Here is a 22772-nt window from a genome sequence, read left to right as displayed (position 1 = left end):
AATTATGTATGTGGAAGATACCCATGTGAAGGTGTTGTACAAGTAGCTTAAAGGGTGCATAAAAATATTGCTAGCTTTATGTAAGGCAAATCACCCTACTGCAATCTAATGTAGTGAGATCTTTTTTCATCTCTGTCTCTTCTCATTCTCATGAGAATTGAATCACCTTAATAGCTGTACAGTTTTAGATTGCTATTTCTTTCCCTTCCTCATTCAACATCTACATCTACTTAGTCATGAATGCTCCTTCAATTCGTATAACGCTGCAGCACGAAAAACATCACAAGACCACCATCTATTCGATAGGAAACTAAGGCTTCCCCGTGGCAGGCCAACAAATGTTGTTAGGGGTAAATTGAAACCTCCGTGGAGGGGCCAGGTACCTCGGCGTATACACCCTAAAGAAAGCCACTAAATGTTGGTACATTAGTTTTTTCTGTTTGCTCGTAGCAAGCATCAGCTTCACTTTATACGTAAGGCTCCTGCAAATTACGGTTCCGCCCGCCCGGCAGCTGGTTATGACGACCAGGATCACGCCTGGTGTTGGTGCCAATTTGTTAGGGCAGCACGCTGCAGAACGTAATCAAGATGCCACCGCCTATGTCGGGAACCTTGACGCTCAGGTGTGTCTCCATCGACTCCTTTCAGGCGAGGCGTAGATTAGCTCCTCGTTTTGGTTTTTGCTCATTTGACTATACCTTAAGTTGCGTTTGAGGATTTGCATATCTGACGGATTAGGGTTGTCGTGGTAACGTTGTTGCATTCTTAAAAACCGGATTGGTAGTGCGGACCTTACGCGTGATTATTCGAGATTGCCTTATGCGTATTACGAAATTCAGTCCCATTCGCAGATCCTCAACGTTTCGGTGGGAAAATAACTTGGAAAGGTAGTCGTTGAGTGTCCAGTTTGTGGTTCTTTCGGTTCTGGATTTCTGCATTCTTTCCATCAATGTATTCTGTTAGAGATGCTGAGTTGCGGCAGACTGCCTCCGCTGCTAGCTTGGGACATGCAGTTGTTCTTTACCTTGGGCTCTGTTACCTCGAGTCTGGTTTTTTAAATAATGATTTAGTTCCCTCCCAAAATTACCTTCGAAAAGGAAAAGTTTCGTCAAATTTTAAATGATCTCCCATTCCGTCTACTAGGTGAGAAAAGCCATCATAGTTACGACCATAAATCTGGAAAGTAAACTGTTGTTTTTAAGAATCACATGGAGAGAGAGAGAGAGTCTACATACTCTCAAGGTGGAGCACACGGGCTCAAGTCTACAGATACTGGCAGATAGTAGAAGTATCTTGTGGTAAGATCAAAGGACCACGCTTTGGTGGGACTTCGGGTCTATCTCTTTTGTATCGTGTCCATAGCTTTGGATGGAAATATATTGTTTTGATGGTTTCTATATTTGGCTAGATCATTGTCTATTGATGAGTCTGCACATCTATGTGATGCACATTAAGTAAAGAAGTTTTGATTCCACACCCCACACACATTGTGTGAGCTCCTGAGCTATTCTATCAATCTTGCGCTGTGCGTACTCTTTGTTGGTTGATTTTTAACACTCAAAAGGTCCCCCCAAAACAAGCTGGTCATGGGAGGGTCTCTATCACTCACGATAGACTTCGGCATGCCATGATACGTAAAAATACTATGCATAAATAACTTTACCATATGATCTGTCCCAATCTTCTTTCGTACATGGATGAAATGCGCCTGCTTGTTAAATCGATCAATGATCGTCCATACTCCGTCATGGGGTCCTGGGCAAATAAAAAATGAAGTCCATGGCTATGCTTTTCCACAATCTACGTGGGATGGACAAAGGATGTAACAATCATGGGATCTTTTGACGATCATACTTCACCTTTTGACAGGTCATGCATGTACGGACATATTCATCAATATCACGACGCAACGTAGGCCAATAAAAGAAATGCTCCAGTGCCTTAACTATAGCATCAATACCATGATGTCCTGCATACGGTGGATCATGACATTCACTCATGACCTTTTGTCTCAATTGCTTAGTGACACACAGTCTGCCATGCATCATCATATAACCATCCTTAAGCACATAATGCTCATGTCTCTGTCCATTCACAACCTAATCATAAATTCCAGCAAATTGCTCATCATCTGCATACTGATCCTTCATAACCTCAAGCTCATTATGATAGGGAATTCTCGTAGCTGAAACGTGTGGCTTTCGAGTCAAGGCATCTGCAACGACATTCTTCTTGCCTTCAACATGTACAATCTGAATATGAAACATAGACAAGAAATTTGCCCACCTCATGTGCTTCTCGGACAATTTGGATTGCGTCAAACAGTAGGATTGATGATCCGTTTGGACCGTAAAATCAGCTCCCAGAAGATAATGTTTCCAAGTGGACAAGACATGAAGTACAACTAACATCTCCTTCTCAAGTATGCAAATGCTTTTCAGTTGGCTGTAATATGCGACTCTCATAGGCTACAGGGTGCCCATCTTGTGTCAGAACAGCTCCAATACCATTCTTACTACAAGCATTTGTGTGCACATAAGAGATTTTCGCAAATCAGGCAAAATCAGCACCGGATCTGTTATAAGCTTATGTTTCCAGCCTAGAAGGAGCTAGATCTTCAGTCATGACTTGTTGGAGCTGCTAGGTGCTGCCAAATCCAAATCGCCAACTGCCAAGAGGTCCCGAGAGCTGCCAGGAGAATTTCCAATTTGCCAGGAGGCTATCAGGGAGCTGCAGGAGAAATCGCAATTTGCCCAGGGGCCTGTCAGGGAAATTCGCAGTTGATTAGGGGCTGTTCTAGGAGTTGCGATTTGTTTCTGGGTTGTCCAGGGGCTGTTGTAGGCGTTGCAGGATGCAGTCTGGCTGAGCAGGAGCTTCTACATGAATTTTGAATTGTTTTCTGCTTTCTTTTCGCTGTTGTTGCTGGTTTTGCTATTCTCCAGGCATGGAAGACTTCTCCTAAGCTGTTTCTAGGCTAGGTCAGAGTTGGATCTACTGTTTCTCGCTGGATTTAGGGTTTTCCAGCCACGGTGACCTGTTTTCAGAGGATTTTTGGCGAAGGCTTCTCTTTGCCTGCTTTTGCCGTTCCCGGACTTGTTACTTGGAATTGATTCCTCGCAGGGAAGGTGGATTTATGCAGTGGTTTGTGGCTAGGAAGGCTCCAGGTTGATTTCGACCTGTTTTTGAGATAGCGATTTGGTTTGATTGCACCAGAATCTAGCTGTGTGGGAGCTGTCTTGCAGTTGTGCAGCCATGTCTGGTTGGTTGGGCACTTGGTTGTGCAATTGCAGGTATGGCACAGACAATGGATGCTTTTGGGGTATCTGCTGCATGCTTTGGTTGGTTGAGGACACATGATGGTCTAGTAATTGGATGTCATTTCACCATTTGGAGTTGAGTAGGGAATTATAGGGTGGGCTAGACAGGGAGTCTGCGGGCGTTGGTTTTGCCTGTGGTGCAGCTTCTCAGAGACCTTTTGTAATCAGCCGCTTGGCTTCAAATGAATGTTAAATAAATACTCTAAGGGGCGCTAATGTTTGCGACCAATTGGTGTCCTTGTATCTGAGTAGGAGCACTCTAACTCCCTTGTGATTTAATTTGTGGTGCATAATTATTTGTCAATTTACTGTGTATGCTGTAGTTAAGTGGATCCTACCACCCTTTACGTTGTTAAGGCTGGTTTCAGTGGTTCCATTGCTGGAATCCACCTAACTTCTTCAAGAGGGAAGCCTGCGGTTGGCTTGGTGTAAGTCTAGCAGACTAGTCGAAGAAGACATCATACTATTGAGTAAATATGTCTCATAGGGAGAGATCTTTGAGTCTTATTGGAGAGGAAGAGGAAGAGCGGATGTCTCAGACTCATGATGATGACCAGGGTCCAAGAGAGGAGCCCGAGCATGTTACTGAGCATTAGGATGATCAAACTGATGAGGAGGATGTGGATTTATTCAGGGCAGAGATCCAGAGTTTCATGAATGCTTTCATGTAGTTCACACAGGATTCTCGCTTTCAAAAATTGCTGAATTCTGATGTGCAGCCGAAGAAAAGGAAGCCCGATGATGGAGATAAGGATATTGAAGCTAACAAGAGACCGCATGTCAACTTTCAGGATCAGCCCTCTCAAAACCTCTATGGTCTGCAACAGCCTAATGTGATTGTGGGACCAACTCAAGGTAATAATTTTCAGACCATGGTTTCCGGACAGCAAGGAGTTATGGCACACCCGGTGCAACCAGGTTATTTTGGTGGTGGTTCAGTGTTTCAGGCCATGGGAATTTCACAGAGTCATCCAAAATACGCCAGGCTGCAAGTTTTCTAAAGGGGAATGCACTTTAGTGATGGACCACTATGCCCATGCAAAACACCACACCAAACACGTGGGTAGGTTTCAAATAGGTGTTTTCAGCTGCGTGGCTTACCATGACTTTTGAGGTGGATATCATGACTACTTGGCATGAGCTGAATTCCAATAATTGCCGTGATTTAGAGGAGTATAATAGCAAGTTTTGGGCAGCTTTGCTGCCTGTTAGCTCCTACTGGATTGTTCCTTTCGTTGAGCAGGTTGAGAAATATTGCTGCGGGCTGCCTAAGGAGTTGAAGAGTACTGCACGAAGACTAAAGTCTCCAATATGTCTCAGCTTGTTAAGAATGCCAGCACGGCATATTCTTTGATGTAGGGGAAGGCTTCTGGGTTCAAAGGTGGACAGAAGCAGGAATCTAAGAAGGATGGCACAAACAAGAGATCTGGGTTTCGATTTTTCAAAATAGAGAAGGGTTATCATCAGAAGGCTGCGTTTGTTGTAGGAAGGCGAGAGAACAATAAAAAGGTAGTTGTGTATTTGAGTCTAGAAGAGCTGAAAACTCTCCATGAAGAAAAGAGGTGTTTTAAATGCATAGAACCAGGTCATGTGTCTCGGGATTGCCCAAAGTGGAATGAGGAGAAGGCTGATGCAGGCAAAGGTGATCAGAAGGGGAAGAAACAGAAGACCATGGCTGGTTTGATGCTTGATGTGATCAGTGAACAGCCCCAGGGTGAGGAAATTGGGTTATGCAGAGCTTGGGGTAAGGTTCGGGATCGAATAGTGCTTATTTTATTTGATCCAGGTGTAAAGGCAAACTTTCTTTCTCCAGAGATGGCAGCGAGATTGGGTATTCGAGCCGAGGAGATGGGACCAAGCTGTGAAGCCGGTATGGCTAGCTCGGAGTTCACCACTCCTGTCACACTGACACGTCCCAGCACTCCTGAAACCCGTGATCTGCAAAACAAACACACACAACGTGAGAAACTGAGCAGGCTGTTCACCACCCAACCATGACATCTATGGGATGTGATCCCGAATCAGGAGATGTCCCCTCCGAGCCACGAGTTGAGCTACTGGCACGAACTCCCAATCAGATCCAAACCAGCCTGGTGTCCCATACCACCAGGTGGCGCTGTGAAGCCTGGGATCTGCCACTGGGCCTTGGGCTACGCTAAGATGCAGGCGTGCGTCCGCGACTCAATCCAGCACCTGGGAACGAAACTTGCTCCCAACTGCACCCTGAGAACTGAACCCCCTGGGCCCCCTTTTATAGACTTGGGCCCTAGCGCCAAAAATAGCAAAGACCTATAAATGGTTCGTACCTTTGCCACTCAACCCGAGAATCAAGCCTGCGTAGCTCTAAGCCTCCCAAGGCTACCTGAGCTAGTCTTGTGTACCCAGTACACGTCGGATACCAATCTGTGCACATGACATACTCTCCCTCCTCTAAGAACTCACTCCTGAGTTCGCTAAAAAACTCGGAAATGTTCTCTGGAGGTTTTGTAATGTCTCCCATGTTGCATCCTCCTCAACACGATCCTTCCACTTGATCTTGTATTCCGTGATAGATCGATTACGAATCTGTCTGTCACGAAATTCAAGAATACACTCAGGTTCGTGTGGAATAAAAGTCAAATCTGTAACTTCTATTATCTCGTGAGGAGAAACAAGTTGATCATCCGCACCCAAAACTTCTTTCAGTCTACTGACATGAAAGACTGGATGGACTTTAACATCAGGAGGCAATTCTAGTCGATATGCAACTGGTCCAATTCTTTTAATGACCTTGGATGGGCCACAGTATCTGGGAGATAATTTCGGAACCAAACCAGTACTTAAGCTCTTGGATTCCTTAGGAATTCGCAAATATACCATCGTTCCTTCAGAGAACTCTCTAGGTGAACGATGTGTGTTAGCATAAAATCTGTCCCGATCTTGGGCACTTCTAATAGACTCCTTGGCAAACTGCAACATTTCCTGCATGTCTAGCAAGAAGTTCTTAGCAGCATCATTGTGAATTCCTTTTAATCCAACCATAACTGGTGACTTAGGTTGGAACCCGTACATAAGCATAAAAGGACTGTAACCAGTATCAGAATGCTTTGCACTGTTGTAAGCAAATTCTATCATAGGCAGATAATCTTCCCATGAAGACTGTCTCTTAGATACATATGCCCGAAGCATGTCTTCAACCAACTGGTTAACCTTCTCTGTATTGCCATCGGATTGTGCATGATTCGAGGAACTCATACTTAGAGTAGTTTCTAACTTCTCAAAAACAAGTGTCCAAAAGTTACTTGTAAACTTTGAGTCCCTGTCACTGACTATGTCAGATGGCAAACCATACAGCTTAAACAGGTGGTCCACAAACTCGTGAGCCAGCTGAACAGCTGAAATAGTTGTTCTAGTAGGTAAGAATCTAGCCATTTTTGTCAAACGGTCGACTATGACCCAAATGGAGTCATGACCCTTGCGCGTACGAGGCAAACCAGTAATAGAATCCATGGAAATACTTTCCCATTTATTACCTGGAATCTGTAATGGCTGTAATAACCCCGTGCTTCTAAGACGTTCGGCCTTAGTAACCTGACAAACCCGGCAACCTACTATATAGTTCTCAATAAATGCACGCATCTTAGGCCAATAAAAGGTATGCTTCACAAGAGACAGAGTCCGATGTATACCCGGATGTCTAGCACTAGGAGCATCATGACACTCTTAGAGAATCTTGGATTTAAGGTCCAGAACATTTGGCACACAAATCTTTTCATTCCGGAACAGCCGTTCCTAATCATCCACTGACCTCCTGCCGCCTGTACCGTAGGTGGCACAATCCCTGAGTCCTGGTCAACCATGGAGCTCCCATCCTGGACTCTCTACCAATAAGAACTGAAATGACTATCAGTTGCGTATAGCCCTCTCAAGGATTGAAATAGGTCTGAGGATATTTCCGTAAATGACAGAGCATTTACAAACTTAACTCGACTTAAGGCATCTGCCACACTATTCAACGAACCCTTACGATAACGTATTTCAAAATCAAAATCCTGCATTAATTCTGCCCATCTAGCTTTCCGTCCCCTCAATTCCGATCCGTCACACACATACTTAATTGACTGATGATCAGTCACACACATACTTAATTGACTGATGATCAGTCAATACAAGGAACTTTGAACCATACAAGTAGTGTCTCCAAACCTTAAGGGCATACACTACAGCATAAAGTTCCTTCTCGAGTGTGGGCCAACGATATTGAGTGTCGTCGAGCTTCTTACTCTCGAAAGCTACAGGTCTGCCCTCTTGGAATAAAGCTGCCCCAATCGCATAATCACTCGCATCGGCCTCTAAAACATAAGGCCGGGTAGGATCGGGTAATGCAAGAACGGGTGCTTCCTTGATAGAAAACTTCAAGGTTTCAAAAGCCTTGTTCATTGCATCATTCCAAGAGATTGGCTGGGTAGACCTGCGTCCACGACCTTTCAATATGTTTGTCAGGGGTGCCGTGATATGTGAATAATCACGCACAGATTTTCGTAGAAATACCGTAAATCCTAGGAAAGAACGAAGTTGTTTCACAGTCTGAGGGATAGGCCATTCTAAAACCTTCTGGATACGATCCAGATCAATGCTAATACCTTCAGAAGAAATCTTGTGTCCTAAGTAAATGATCTCCTTCATAAAGAAGTCACATTTACTCATCTTGGCATAGAGCTTATGCTGTCTTAGAATAACTAAGACAATCCAGAGGTGTCCTATGTGATCCTCAAGCGTTCGACTATATACCAAGATGTCATCTAAGAACACTACAACAAATTTGCCTAGAAAATTCCTGAACAAATCGTTCATCATCTGCTGAAATGTGGCAGGAGCATTGGTCAAACCAAAAGGTAATGCAAGAAACTCGTAATGACCATACCTAGTTCGGAATGCGGTTCTATCTATGTGTTTAGCATAGATACGGATTTGGTGATAACCCGTACGCAAATCAATCTTAGTGAAATACTTCGCTCCGGCCAAACGGTCTATCAAATCATCGGAACGAGGTAGAGGGTATTGATTCTTAATTGTCACTTTATTTAATCGTTTATAATCTATACACATTCTCCATGTAGAGTCTTTCTTCTTTCTTAAGAGGACAGGTGCACCCCAAGGTGATTTACTTGGGCGTATATAGCCCATATTCAGGTAATCTTGTAGCTGTGAAGCTAACTCATCCTCCTCTATTTGGCTCATCCTATAAGGTGGTACACTAATAGGTTGAGCCCCTGGACTAAGTCTATGCGATGATCTACTGCCCGTTCTGGAGGTAAACCTTCCGGCAGTTGAGCAGGGAATATATCCTGAAAACTATCTAACAACATTCTCAATTCACGGTGTTCAAACACACTTAAATCATTTTTGTTTATTACAGAGACAACAAATGAAGAAAGCGGAATCAAAACACACTGATAGACATCATAATGAGAAGTGTTTAATATATTCCGAAGCTGCATCGCAGATACAATAGGTCCCTGAGAAGAGGGAATTTTATCACACTGAATACAAAATTGGGTGTCCTTATCTACAAAAGAAAGGGTATGCTCCGTCCATCCAATCTGAATATTGTGGGTTTTAAACCACTCTATTCCGATTAACAAGTCTACATGCTCCAGGTGCATAACATAACACGTAAGAGCCCCTGTGTAAGCTTGAATCCGGATAGGAAGCGCTTCAACCTTGCGATCCCAAAACTGCTTCCCAGCTGGAAGCTGCACCTCATAGGTGTGATCGCTAGGTACTGTGGACAGCCCCATCTTCTGCACAAATTTGTAATTAACAAAGTTGTGAGAGCTGCCCGGATCAAAGAGAATGTGAACTTGTTGGTCCATAACTTCTCCATAAACTCGGAAAAGATCATGGGAACCAAACAACGAAGTATTGAAAGTGCAATTACAAGAAAGTGGGCAGGTAATGACATTTACAAAAATACCTGTCATCGAAACTTGGTTCGCTCCCTTGGCTTTGGTACCTGGACCCGCCTGGAGCTTCGGTTCAAGCACTAACTTTTGATTCTTGCGCTTTGGACATTCATTCTTGGTGTGGCCCCGCTCCTCGCAATAGAAGCAACGTCCTTTCTTAAGCTTCAATGTGCGAAGGAAACGGGCTCGACCATTCTTTGCTTGAGTCAAGTTTTTCTTGGAGGCGTTGTCCGTAGACTTCGTTTCCCCGGTACCAGTCGTAGGCTGAAAGAACTTGCGTTTGTTCTTTCCACTCGTGTCGGAAACTGTGGTTGCTTTTGCACCGGCCATGGTATCATCATAAATACGCGCTTAATTCATGGCCTCTTGCAACGTTGTACATTTGTTGTTCTTAATTTGCAAGTTGTATGAATCTGGCAAACCATCCACAAAGAAACCTACCAAGGTCACTGGATCCATCTTTGTGGCCCTGGTCTGCAGATCCCGAAACCTTTGAAGATAAACTTCAAATGAAAAGTTCAGCTTTGACATGTCGAGGGCTTTAAGCTTGCCAACGATATCATAATCATCCTCCTTCTTCAGGAACTCCTTCCTGAAGACCCCTTCGAAATCTATCCATGTATCCGGCTTAGGTTGTAGTTCCACCATAGCAACGCCTTTCCTGACATGAATCCGGCTGCAAGCTGTATTTTCTTTTCATCTGGGTACGGGTGGAACTGGAAGTGTACCCGCCACTTGTGTAACCAAGTGTCAACAACCTCCTTAGTTTGAGACTTTTAATCTCCTGGAAAAGGGTCTGGAGTTATGTTCGGGCCTAGCACTGAAGCCATGGCATCCACATGCGTGAGTGCTTGCACAGTGCTAGCCAGAAGGGTGAGAGTCGCCTGAATCCCTTGGAGTTGCTGTGTCAACCCCGTTTGATTCGCATTAACCTGCTCGAATTTTCCATCCAGAGGAGTGGTGAATTCACTGAAGGCCTTCTTCGTAATCAGATCGTCATAAAGACCCTGGTCTTCCTCTCCCACAGGAGTGTAATCCAAATCCTGATCTCCCATGGTGAACTCGGGATTTGCAGGGTCAGACATATCTGAAATCTGATTTGAACGAATATAAACTGAGAGAAATAACTGAGGGAATCGAAGCTGAAAGGAGAGTGGAGCAGAGAAAAACCGTCCCAAGAGATGCTGACGGAAGAAGATGCTGAAAACTGGCTAACAGCGGTGCAAATAATCTCAGAGTCTACCTCTTGCTGAATTCGCTGCAGGCTGCAGCGTACGGAGATCTGCAGTAATCCGTACTGTACGGAATCCTCCTTCTGGCCGTACAGGTGACGCAGATTGTACGGATTGCTGACGTGGCTGTACGGCTGCTGACGCAATCGGTAGGGATGCTGACGCAGTCCGTACGGTTGCTGACGCAATCTGTACGGATGCTGACGCAGTCCGTACAGTTGATGACGCAGGTGTACGGATGCCGGCGCGGGTGTATGGTAGATGACGCTGGCTGTATGGCAGCCTGTCGCAGGCTGTCCCGAATCCCGATGGCGCAGTCTAGACGTTAGGCAAAGAGGGCTTCTCGTGCAAGGCTGTGGCTGAGCTTGGGACCTTGCCAAGCTATATAGGGAACAGGGCAGCTAATTTAGGAAGCCCTGCTTCCCAGATAAGCTCACCCTCCCAACTTTGGAAGGTGTTGCTTTTTCGATAAAAGCAGCACCTCCCTCAGGGTGGCCGCACCCTGCTCCAGCTCTTGCGCATCACCCTGCCCTGGCCGAAACTCTTTCCAGCCCTAGTGCACCACACAACCACTCGCCTCTGCGTTCTCTACCCCCACGCAGTCCCAATCCGCCTCGATCTGCACGCCTGCCTCTCAGCTCCTCTATCGCCTCTCCTATCTGCACCTTCGCTCTCTCCCAGCGACGCTCATCCCTCTCTCACCTAAATCCTTCAGCAAATTCGAAACACACTCTCTTTCTCCTACCTTTTCCCTACATCCTGACCACCCCTGCTAACCCATGAATCAACCAGAATTTGCATCAACAAATTTCGAAATTTAGGGCATACCTGGAGGAAGAAATCGTCCAAAGTACTTGCATCAGAAATTCCTACCTCAGGAGCTGGCTCTGATACCAACTGACACGTCCCAGCACTCCTGAAACCCCTGATCTGCAAAACAAACACACACAACGTGAGAAACTGAGCAGGCTGTTCACCACCCAACCATGACATCTACGGGATGTGATCCCGAATCAGGAGATGTCCCCTCCGAGCCACGAGCTAAGCTACTGGCACGAACTCCCAATCAGATCCAAACCAGCCTGGTGTCCCATACCACCAGGTGGCGCTGTGAAGCCTGGGATCTGCCACTGGGCCTTGGGCTACGCTAAGATGCAGGCGCGCGTCCGCGACTCAATCCATGATCAGACCTAGTAGCTGGGAACGAAACTTGCTCCCAACTGCACCCTGAGAACTGAACCCCCTGGGCCCCTTTTATAGACTTGGGCCCCAGTGCCAAAAATAGCGAAGACCTATAAATGGTTCGTACCCTTGCCACTCAACCCGAGAATCAAGCCTGCCTAGCTCTAAGCCTCCCCAGGCTACCTGAGCTAGTCTTGTGTACCCAGTACACGTCAGATACCAATCCGTGCACATGATAGAAGCCAAGAAGAGCTGTGAAGCCGGTATAGCTAGCCCGGCGTTCACCACTCCTGTCACACCTATCATAGGGAAGTTGCGCTTGCATATTCGGTCTTTGGTGGACAACGAAGACTTTTATATTATGCCCTTTGCAGGTTGTGATGTTTTATTAGGTATGCCTTGGATGCATCGCTGGGATGCGGTGATAGAAGCCAAGAAGAGAAAAATTACAGTTTCACATAAGGGGAAGACCCATGTAATTGATGCAAAATTAAAAGGGGTGTTTGTCCTAGTTGTAACGGCTTTTGTCATTAATGCTGTAATGAAAAGCCATATTTCTGCGTACATGGTTTTTGCTAGAGAGATACCCTGTGTCCCACAATCTTCCCACTCAAAGCATCGAATACCTGAGGATAGGTAATCAAATCGGTGTGGGGGAATGTTCACTCTGCGGATGAGTGACACTGACAATCTAGAGCAATGAAGATGAGATCATTGTGTGTGTAGAGTAGCAGCGACAAAGTTGTGCTTTTAATATCTTGAGCCTAAAAAATGGTATGAGGAATTTTGGAGGATGAGGATAGACAAAATCCTCTCTAGAAAAGATCCAATCATAATTGCAAAATCAGGATCTGGAGAGGATAGAAAAAACCCTCTCTAGAAAAGATCCAATCATAATTGCAAAATTAGGATCTAAACCTAGAGAGAGAAATACTAAAAGCCTACACTTTGTGGAGGGACTCAAAAGGTTCCCCCATTTTGTGTAGAGGCCCAAAAGGTCCCCCCACTTTGTGGAGTGACTCATGAGGTTCCCCCACTTTGTGTGGAGACCCAAAAGGTCCCCCACTCTATGGAGGGACACATGAGGTTCCCCCACTTTGTCTAGGGACTAAGAGGTCCCACCAAAAAGTGGAGGGGCTCTTGCCCGAAAGGTCCCCTACAAAATAGGTCCCATGTTGGAGGTACTTGCGAATTGTGTAGAGACCAACATGTATAAATATCTCTCAATGGAAAATGGACAGAGGCACGAGCATTATCTGCTTAAGGATGGGTTTATGATGATGCATGGTAGGCTGTGTAACTAAGCAGCTAAGGCAGAAGATTATGAGTGAATGCCATGATACACCATATGCAGGACAGAAAGATAAAATTTTTGAGGTTGATAAGTATGTGGAGAGCTTGGACATAGCTTATCAGAGGGTGAAACAAGCGCTGCAGATCACAGGAGAAGCAAAACAAGGCAGCTGACAAGCACAAGCATGACGTTGTCATCAAGGAAGGTGATTATGTCTTGCCAGTTTTTAGAAAGCAAGGCTGAAAAGTACACGGGGTCGTACTCGGCTATTCCCTAAGCTGAGTATGAGGTACTATGGACCTTTCAAGGTAACTGAGCAGATTACTGATGTAGCATTTCACTTACAGTTGCCTAACCATTGGAGGATTCATAATGCTTTTCATGTGAGTCTCCTTAAGCCTTTTCAAGGTGATGTGCCTATGGATCTCCCTTTGGAGATGTAGCCAGAGGTGGAAGACATGGATGACCGAGCAGATTCTAGTCAATAGGGAAAGGAAGATAAAAGATAAAGTTACATGATGCTACTTGGGAAAATTTTGTAATTATTCATCATTGCATGCGAAGTGGTTGGACGAGGACGAGTTAGCAAATACTCCTCAGGTGTGACAGCTTTACCTTGAAGCTTTCCAACCGAAGCCTACTTTGCGTGGCATTCATTCAGGTTCAGCAGAGCGCCAGGTGTCTGTAGTTACCTGATACACGGGGGGGCAGTTAGCATGCTCATGAATCTAGAGGACACTTGGTGTTGTATTTTGTTTCACCCGAGGTATTGGTTTCTAACAATATTTTCGCCGTGAGGGCCTCTATGATTGGTGTACTAGTCACTTGGTTATGATGTATCTTATGTGCAATGTATTTTGTATTTGTTACCATGGCTCTATAAATACATGTTCATTGTTGGTTGACCTGTTGGCGGCATTGGTACTTGCTTTTGATTTTTCCATTGCTATTATTTCTTTTTGTTTGGTTTGCAGGTAATCGAGGACGTTTGCCTTCTTTCAAGAGGGGGGTCTATCACGAGGACGTGAAATTATGAGACTTTTGATTTGTGACTCCCCTAATTTGCGCGCGATTGCCTTGAGCCTCTATGCGCGAGGGTCCGGCCATGTGTGCGGGACTTGGGGAATTAAGATTCCCTACTGGGCCCTTGGGAATTGTGAATGTGCGTCTAGTTACTAGGCAATTAATTCCTAGGGCCAAAGTGTGCAACATGGGGTTAAAAGATTGGTGCAATTAAAAATTTGCTAATTTTAGCACAAGATTCCAAAAAGAGCAGAGAGTCCTATTTTTGGGAATAGGAGGCCAGAAACAGCCTAGAAGGAGCCATATCTTCAGTCGTGACTTGTTGGAGCTGCTAGATGCTGCTAGATCCAAATCGCCAACTGCCAGGAGGTCTCAGGAGGTGCCAAGAGAATTTGCAATCTAACCCAATGTCTTGGAGCTAATTTTATGTGATGATGCCCCAATCAATCTTTTTAGGTTCTTATCAATTGTCCAAGTAATTGGCATGAATCCTTGAAGATTTGGTAGCACTTTTGGACATCTACTAATCCAGCCCCTTCGGATGCTATCCCAATGCTTGGAGTACTAACTCAACGTGGTGACTATTTTTAGTGCAATTTAGGATTATATGTTGATATTGAAGCTAGAATTGAAAGAGGTAACTCGGTTTTGGTTGAATTGTTGACTTTGTAACTGAACATCCTGGAGCTAAGTCAACACGTTGAACATCCTAGATGAGCTGGCATGCCAGATGTGCACACTTAATATCTATCTGGCTGTTCCAGGAGTTGCGATTTGTTTCTGGACTGTCCAAGGGTTGTTGCAGGATGCAATCTGGCTGAGCAGGAGCTTCTACAAGGATTTTGGCCTGTTTTCTGCTTGCTTTTTGGGCTGTTGTTGCTGGTTTTGCCGTTCTCCAGAGGTACAAAGCCAGATTAGTTGCAAAAGGATTTGCACAAAAATATGGCCAAGATTATGATGAGACTTATGCTCCAGTAGCAAAGATGGATTCCATACGGTTCTTGATATCACTAGCGACACTCAGTCAATGGAATGTGTATCAACTCGATGTCAAGAATGCACTTCTCAATGGTTATCTAGACGAGGAAGTCTACATGCAACAACCAGCCGGTTATGTTGAACCAGGAAAGGAGAACAAGGTTTGCCATCTCAAGAAAAGTCTCTATGGCTTAAAACAAGAACCCAGAAGTTGGTACAATAGAATTGACAAGTATTTTGCTGATCTGGGATACATGAAGTCCAATGCAGATCATACTCTCTACTACAAAGTTCAAGGGGACGACCTTACTATTGCACTTTTGTACGTAGATGATCTGATTGTGACAGGAAGCAAGGATAGCTTCATCAAAAAATTAAAACAAGACTTATCTGCAGAGTTCGACATGAAAGATCTTGGACTTATGCACTATTGTCTTGGAATTGAGTTCTGGATAAGTTTGCGAAGCCCTCAACTCGAGCAAAAAGTGAGCCCATTGGAGCAGTAGCCAAAGCAAGTAACTTCATCGACACTCTCATTGACTTGGATCAATAGGAATCCTGGTGGTTTGATCTGGACTCCGGAGAAGAAGAAGTGCAAAGCGGAGAACAAGTGAAAGAAGAGGGTACTAAGGACGAGGGCTCCTCAAGGACTCATCAAGGTCAAGGCAGCCCCTCTCCTCCTCCTGCAACGATGTCTTCATCAACCACCTCTTCTACTGGAGTGGTGACTGCATCTAATCCTGCCTACTGTTTCTCGCTAGATTTAGGGTTTTCCAGCCATGGTGACCTGTTTTCAGAGGATTCTTGGCGAAGGAAGGTTTCTCTTTGCCTGCTTTTGCCGTTCTTGGACTTGTTGCTGGCTGGTTATTGCGTTTGGAATTGATTCCTCGCAGGGAAGGTGGATTTATGCAGCGGTTTGTGGCTAGGAAGGCTCCAGGTTGATTTCGACTTGCTTTTGGGATAGCGATTTGGTTTGATTGCACCAGAATCTAGTTGTGTGGGAGCTGTCTTGCAGTTGTGCAGCCGTGTTTGGTTGTTTGGGCACTTGGTTGTGCAATTGCAGGTATGGCACAGACAGTGGATGCTTTTGTGGTCTCTGTTGCATGCTTTGGTTGGCTGAGGACACAGGGTTGTCTAGTAATTGGATGCCATTTCACCATTTGGACTTGAGCAGGGAATTACAAGGTGGGCTGGACGGGTAGTGTGCGGGCGTTGGTTTGCATGTGGTGCAGCTTCTCAGAGACCTTTGTAATCAGCTGCTTGGCTTCAAATGAATATTAAATAAATACTGCAAGGGCACCAACGTTTGGGGCCAATTGGTGTCCTTGTATCTGAGTAGGAGCACTCTAGCTCTTTTGTGATTTAATCTGTGGTGCATAATTATTTGTCAATTTACTGTGTATGCTGTAGTTAAGTGGATCCTACCACCCTTTACGTTGTTAAGGTTGGTTTCACAACATCACAACCGGAGAGAGGAATTATATAGAAGTCTTCACTGTCCACCAAAGACCGAATATGCAAGCGAAGCTTCCCTATAATGGTAGTGACAGGAGTGCTAAACTTTGGATTTGCCATGCGGGCTTCATAACTCGGTCCCATCTCATCTGCTCATCTGCGCGGAACCCCAATTTGGCTGCCATATCTAGGGAGAGAAAATTGGCCTTCGCGCCAAGATAAAAGAAAATAAGGGCTGTTTGATCTCGAATCTTACCCCAAGCCTCGCATAACTCTATTTCTTCACCTTGGGCTGTGCACTAATTACATCTGGCATTAAACCAGCCATGGTCTTCAATTTCTTTCTCTTCTGATCACTCTTATGTGCATCAATCCGGTAGTAGTGGTAGGATCGGGGTCTTTTTATAGGATTTCTCACACACACTGCGCGGTACTATCTTACACCGCGTGGTATGCCAATGTTTAGATTGCGTATCCTTCCCAATCATATGATCTAAGGTCTCACACGTGCTGATATGACATGTACAGCGTGGTATAGGTAGGGTGGTGTCTCATGGCGCCCTAAAAGAAACCGCACGATGTAGATGTGGGACCGTGCGAGGTAAATGATACCGCTTGGTATGGATAGATACTGCATGTTAGTCATGTCATGATGACGTGCGATAAGCTTATAAATCATGCGGCATGCTCCCGGTCGACAGCCGGTGGAAAGAACCACATTTTTTTGTGTTTAGGGAATTAGGCTGCAATCTTTAATCGAAAAGTACGTATTTTAATTTTAAAAAAGGTACTTTTTAAATCCCTGGATCATGTGTGGCATAGTCTCTTCAGCTAATGTGCATGTCCAGTTTGTTGATGCTTGCAAAGCCTACATTTCTTTGGATGTGGCAATGCAACTATTGAGATCAGTTTAGATATGATGACATTGCATCACATACTTGGCATGGCTATCAAAAGTTTCTTAACATAGATATTGTAAGATTACATCATATACTAGCCATAAATTCCTTGTCCAGTTTGTTGATGCTTGTAAATCCCACATTTCTTTGGATGTGGCAATGTAGCTATTGGTATTGTTTTAGATATGATGACATTGCATCACATACAAGCCACAAATTCCTTGACATAACTATCGTCAAGCCATCAAAAATACACTCAAAACATAGAGATAGGTTTGTATGTCCACAAACAAGGGTAACAAGATTTGGCAAGCTAGAAGTTTGTGATTCCACACCCCACATGCACATTGTGTGAGCTCCTGGGCATTACTATAAGTCTTCCGCTGTGCGTACCCTCTGTTGGTTCATTTCTAACACTGCATAAGCATAGTGGTCCACCACTGAAGAGCATTACCCTTCAGAAAACTTGCAGCATGATGTATCTTAGATGACTAAGAAAAATTTCCTCGAGTATATGTTGCATCAAATTGCTGGAGAAAGGTCAAATTATCCTGAGTACCACTAGATGTCTCAAATTTGATTGCAGCTCCAGCTTCTTTATACTCTTTCACTTTTGCCTTTGGTGCCAAATTATCATATGCAGGCGTCTGAGCAAAAGGAACAGCAGCACTCACACTATCTCCAGCACCACAACCATGATGCAAAGCTGTATTATTGAGACCAGCTCCTGAATTTTGCATATTTGGCATAGCCATATTGCATGCTACTGCATTAGGCGTTCTCGTTTGCATCCCTGGGGCTGCACCAACATTTGCATACATTAAATTCTGTACCATGGGCTGCATAGTAGGCTGAAACCCCACCATCTGACCTACATGCATACCAGCAAATTGAGCTTTAGGGCTGACCATATGGCATAGCCTGAAAAACTGATCCTCCAAAATAACCCTGTTGCACAGGGGGTGCAATAACTCCTTGCTGTCCAGAAACTATAGACTGATAATTATTGCCTTGATTCCGCTCCGGAATAACATTAGATTGCTGCAAACCATAGAGGTTTTGCAGGGGCTGATTCTGAAAATTCACATGTGGTCTCTTGTTAACTTCGAGCTACTTATCCCCATCATCGGGCTTCCTTTTCTTGGGCTGCGTTTCAGAATTCAGAATCTTCTGAAGACGGGGGTCTTGTGAGAATTGAGAAAAAGCACTCATAAAGCTCTGCAAGTGTGCCTTGAATAAATCCATGTCCTCATCAGTATTGTCAACTTGCTGCTCAACAACATGTTGGGATGATCCCTCTCTCACACCCTGATCATTAATAGGGTCGGTGACATCCTCTCTTCGTCTTCCTCTTCTGTGAGAGTTAGAGATCTTTCACGTGTGAGACATATTTACTGGATTGTATGCTGTATCCTTTGCCTAGTCTGCTGGACTTGCACCAAGCCAACCACAGGCTAACCTCTTGAAGAAGCTAGGTGGATCTCGGTAATGGAACCATGAAACCAGCCTTCACTAATCAAAGGGTGGTAGAATCCACTTTAACCACAGCATACACGGCAAATAATCAATCATTAATCACCACAGATTAAATCGATTGGCCCACTCGCGCTCCTCAACAGATCCCAAAGGCATAAACTTTCTCTGTCCTTTGCACCTGCACAACCAAGTGCCCAACCAGCCAAGCATGGCTAAACAGTTGCAGAAAAGACAAGGACAGCCAAACTTTGCCACAACCAACCAAGGAAACCCTTCCAAAATAGTTCGTCCCAATTTGTAGCCACCGCGGCCAATGCCCAACAACATAAAGCAGCCTTTCCTTGCCTGGAAACAATACCAAACGCAATAACCAGCCCACAACCAGTCCGGGAATGGCAAAGCCGGAAAAAGCCGGCAAAAGCCAGCCTTCCTCTACCAGGAATCCTCAGAAAACAAGCCGTCTGGTTTGGAAAACCCTGAATCCAGCAAGGCACTGATGATTCACTCCGGAACAGCTTCCCACCTGGAAAAGCCCCAAAAAATCTGCAGTAGTTGATAGAAATCAGCTAGAAGTCAAATCGTCTTGCTTCTTGCAGCTTCCCTGCAACCCGAGAAGTAGCAAGAACGAACTGATCTGGAGGCTCTTGGCACAAAAACGAATTATTTGATTTTTGAGCTTCTGGCAGCCCTGGCAGCCCACCAACAGCCCACAGACTGCTCTGGGAGTCAAAAATCAGCAAGGCGATGTGATAGAATATGTCCTAGAGCACTTTCCCAACCTTGCCTCTCCCTGTTCTTCTGTGGTCTAGAAAACAGCCCTAAAAGCAAAATTTGACTTTTTTGCTTGCTTTTTGGCCTGTTGCATGCCAAACAGGTGTCCTGTGCTGATTTTAGAGTCCCCCAAAGATAACAATTTTTAATTGCACCACTCTTTTGCCTTCTGTTGCACACACTGGTCCTAGGAATTAATTGCCTAGGAATTGGCTTACACATTCACAGTTTCCAAGGGCCCGATAGGAATTTTAATTCCCCAAGTCCCACACACATGGCTAGACTTCCGCTCCCCAGAGGCCCAAGGTAGTCACACGTAAATTACGGGCGTCGCAAATCAAAATTTCCATAAATTCACGGCCTCATGACAAATCCTCTCCCTTCTTCACTTCGACTGTGCTCTCAATCCAATCTGATAGACCTCTATGTGCACGAACCCTCCCTCTGATAGACTTATATAAGCTCATCACACCCCAAATCATGGCTCTTGGTATCTGCATCTCCTTAAGCCTCCGAATCAGACAAGGCTCGTGAGACTCCGCCAAAAGCCTTCCGAAAGTCTAGGAAGGAAGCAAAGACTTTCTGCAAGGGTGGAATGCTTCCATTAACAACCCGCCTGTCCTGATGCTCACTGCCCATGTGCCTTAGATAGGAGTCGATCTCTCGCTTTAGCACCGATCCATATATCTTGGCCAGTGTATGGCCTATCATGAGTTTGCGGTAGCTCCTCGTATCCATAGGGTCCCCTGCTTTGTGTATTGGTATAATAGTAGTGGTGCTCCAAGCAGGGGGAAAGCCATGACATACCGCATGATTAAATATCTGTGCTAGGATCGGAGCCAAGATCTCATGCCCATGTGTAAAGTATTTCGTCCTCAACCCCTCATGATCCATGGCTTTCCGGATGTGGAGCCGGCATAGTGCAACCTGTATATTCTATGCAATGAACAAAGAGGACGTGGTGGGCTTGGGTAAGGAGGACAAGTCCGACGGTGCCTACGTCGGGATATTATAGAGCGAAGTTGCATATTGCGCTAGACCCTTGGATCAGTGATAGGAATGGGTGACTTACCCTCAGAAAGGAGCCCCCATGCAAAGGTGGGATCTGCCCTTCGAAAAGATCTGATCACCTCATCCATCCAAAAGCTCATCTTTTTTGGTGAGTCACGTGGTGTGATATCCCCTGTGCCTTGATCCTCGTAAGGTGCCCCTGAGCCTGCTTCCATATGAGGTGAGATCTCATCTTCGACATTGATCATCGAACCATGGGTTCTGGGGCATCTTTCGAGCTGGGGAGCGTGATGTAGATCGAGTTGTAGGGAAGGATCTGACTGTGGCATCTTGAACCACTGATACTAGAGTGTCTGAAGCATGAGTGAGGTCAGCATAATCCCCGAGGGAGTCTGGTAGCTCACACGATAGGTGACTCGTGCATACAACATCAAGGGCATGGTTAAATTGCACCTAGACCCGAGTGGAGGCTGGTGGGCCCTGTCCTATGGATGGCATGGAGGCTGACACGCTGAAGTCAGATTAGAGTGGTTAGCGCCTAGTGAGGGGGAGGGATAGTGAGATCATGTATATGTGACTAAAAAGCCGGGGATCCCAAAAGGTAATCTATTGTACTCGTTCCCCCTCCGTATGATAAGCAGGTGAGGCCTCCCTACAATGGCCATCTGAGAAGACCATTGTATATAATTGCTCGCATATCCAATAAATGTTGGCCATATCCAGTGATGTGTACCACTGAGGACAGAGTGAAAGCCATGGCCCTAAGAGTAAAAGATGAAATGATGCAGGTCATCGAGCAAAAGCTATGTGTCTCTCAGCCACCACAATACCCACGAAGAGAAAATGTTTGGTGCCCACACTGTATGGCCAACCATACAGCCAATGAATGCCCAATCTTAAGGAACAGAATAAACCCACCAGAAGTGGCTCAGCCCCCACGGTTATGGTGTCCCATTTGCAATGCTGTAGGGCATGATGTATGTCACGATCTGTGACGTATTCCTTTCTCTATTTCTAGACTTATGGATGGTTTGATGAATGGACACTTGTGGAAGGGTATGCCCTTTCGACGGGACACTTCCTATGAGGCACAACCCTTGCCCTTTCGACGGGACACTTCCTATGAGGCACAACCCTTCACAAGAGACACTCTATTGAAGAGATATTTCTATTGTAATGTACCCTCTCATCAAGGGTCACACCCTTCACAAGGGGTACACACCTCTTCATGCACACACCCTTTGGAGTACACACCTTTTCATGTGTGACTCTTCACTCTCTATATAAGAGAGGCCCAATTGTATGGATGACAGTACATCTATCCTACAGACATTCAAGCAATACAATCATTCCTTGTTCTCTGCTATCTCAGTCTGCTTTTTGTTCCTTAGCACATTTCTAAATATAGTAAATCTAGGATTTCTTATAGTGGTATCAGAGCAAAATTCGCTCCTACCTGTAGGAAATGCCCCCCACCTTCTAGCGCCGATCTGATATATCTTTTCCGCTAGAAGGATATCCGTGCACATCGTGCATGGAAGAGATGGAGAGGATGAGCATAAAAATTTTTAGCGCCAACCCTGCCTAAAGTCATCTATGGCCTCTCCATCTCCCACACATCACAAGTTGATGTGAATGGACATGACAAAAATCGTGTCTTTTCAGGTGCTTGGGCTGTCCCAAAACCAAGGGACGCACCTTTTCCACCATCGGACACACCTTTTGATGAAGAGTCTCCACTCCTCACTCAAGGGACACACCCCATCGTGGACAAAAGGACACACCTATTCATGTAGGGACACCCCTTTTAAAAACAGGAACACACCCCTTCATGAAAAGGTGCACCTATTCCAAGGGTCACACCCCTTCGAATAGGCACACCTTTTAGGCACCAAGCACCTATAAAAGGGTACCTAGAGGGGTAAAAAGGGAAAAAAAATAAACCCAGCCCCTACCCTTAGGTTTACGCTAGCTACCCTAGGGTTACCTAGACCCCCAAATTAATTTTTGGGCAACTACCCAACCTTAGGCAGCCCCCAACGAAAAGAGGCGAACCTCTTTGTTATTCCGTACGGCCTGCACCGTACGGATCTCCCTGCAGCAGCAGCCCGCCTCAGCCCGTGGACCGTACGGATCTGCACGCAGCCTACCTGCGCAGCCCTAGCCTTGCCAGCACGCAGCCTACCTGC

General features: G+C 45.3%; 1 protein-coding gene across 2 annotated transcripts in view; it reads left to right on the top strand.

Annotated features, from left to right (window-relative positions):
- The first annotated feature begins 203 nt into the window (after positions 1-203).
- Positions 204-22772, top strand: part of LOC147900651 (uncharacterized) — an 88245-nt gene continuing 65676 nt past the window's right edge. Inside the window, exon 1 of one of the 2 annotated variants that reach the window (XM_087376188.1) lies at positions 204-623. In XM_087376188.1, the coding sequence (XP_087232314.1) occupies positions 519-623 (105 nt within the window). In that variant the 5' untranslated portion in view covers positions 204-518. Of the gene's footprint in view, positions 624-870; positions 888-22772 lie in introns of those variants that run through there. The other variant, XM_087376189.1, reaches the window with a different exon arrangement.

The sequence above is a fragment of the Dipteris shenzhenensis genome, chromosome 6, assembly GCF_047967505.1.
Source record: "Dipteris shenzhenensis isolate YYH24624 ecotype China chromosome 6, Dip_SZ_1.0, whole genome shotgun sequence".
Taxonomy (NCBI): domain Eukaryota; kingdom Viridiplantae; phylum Streptophyta; class Polypodiopsida; order Gleicheniales; family Dipteridaceae; genus Dipteris; species Dipteris shenzhenensis.
This window is presented reverse-complemented; position numbering and strand designations above follow the sequence as displayed.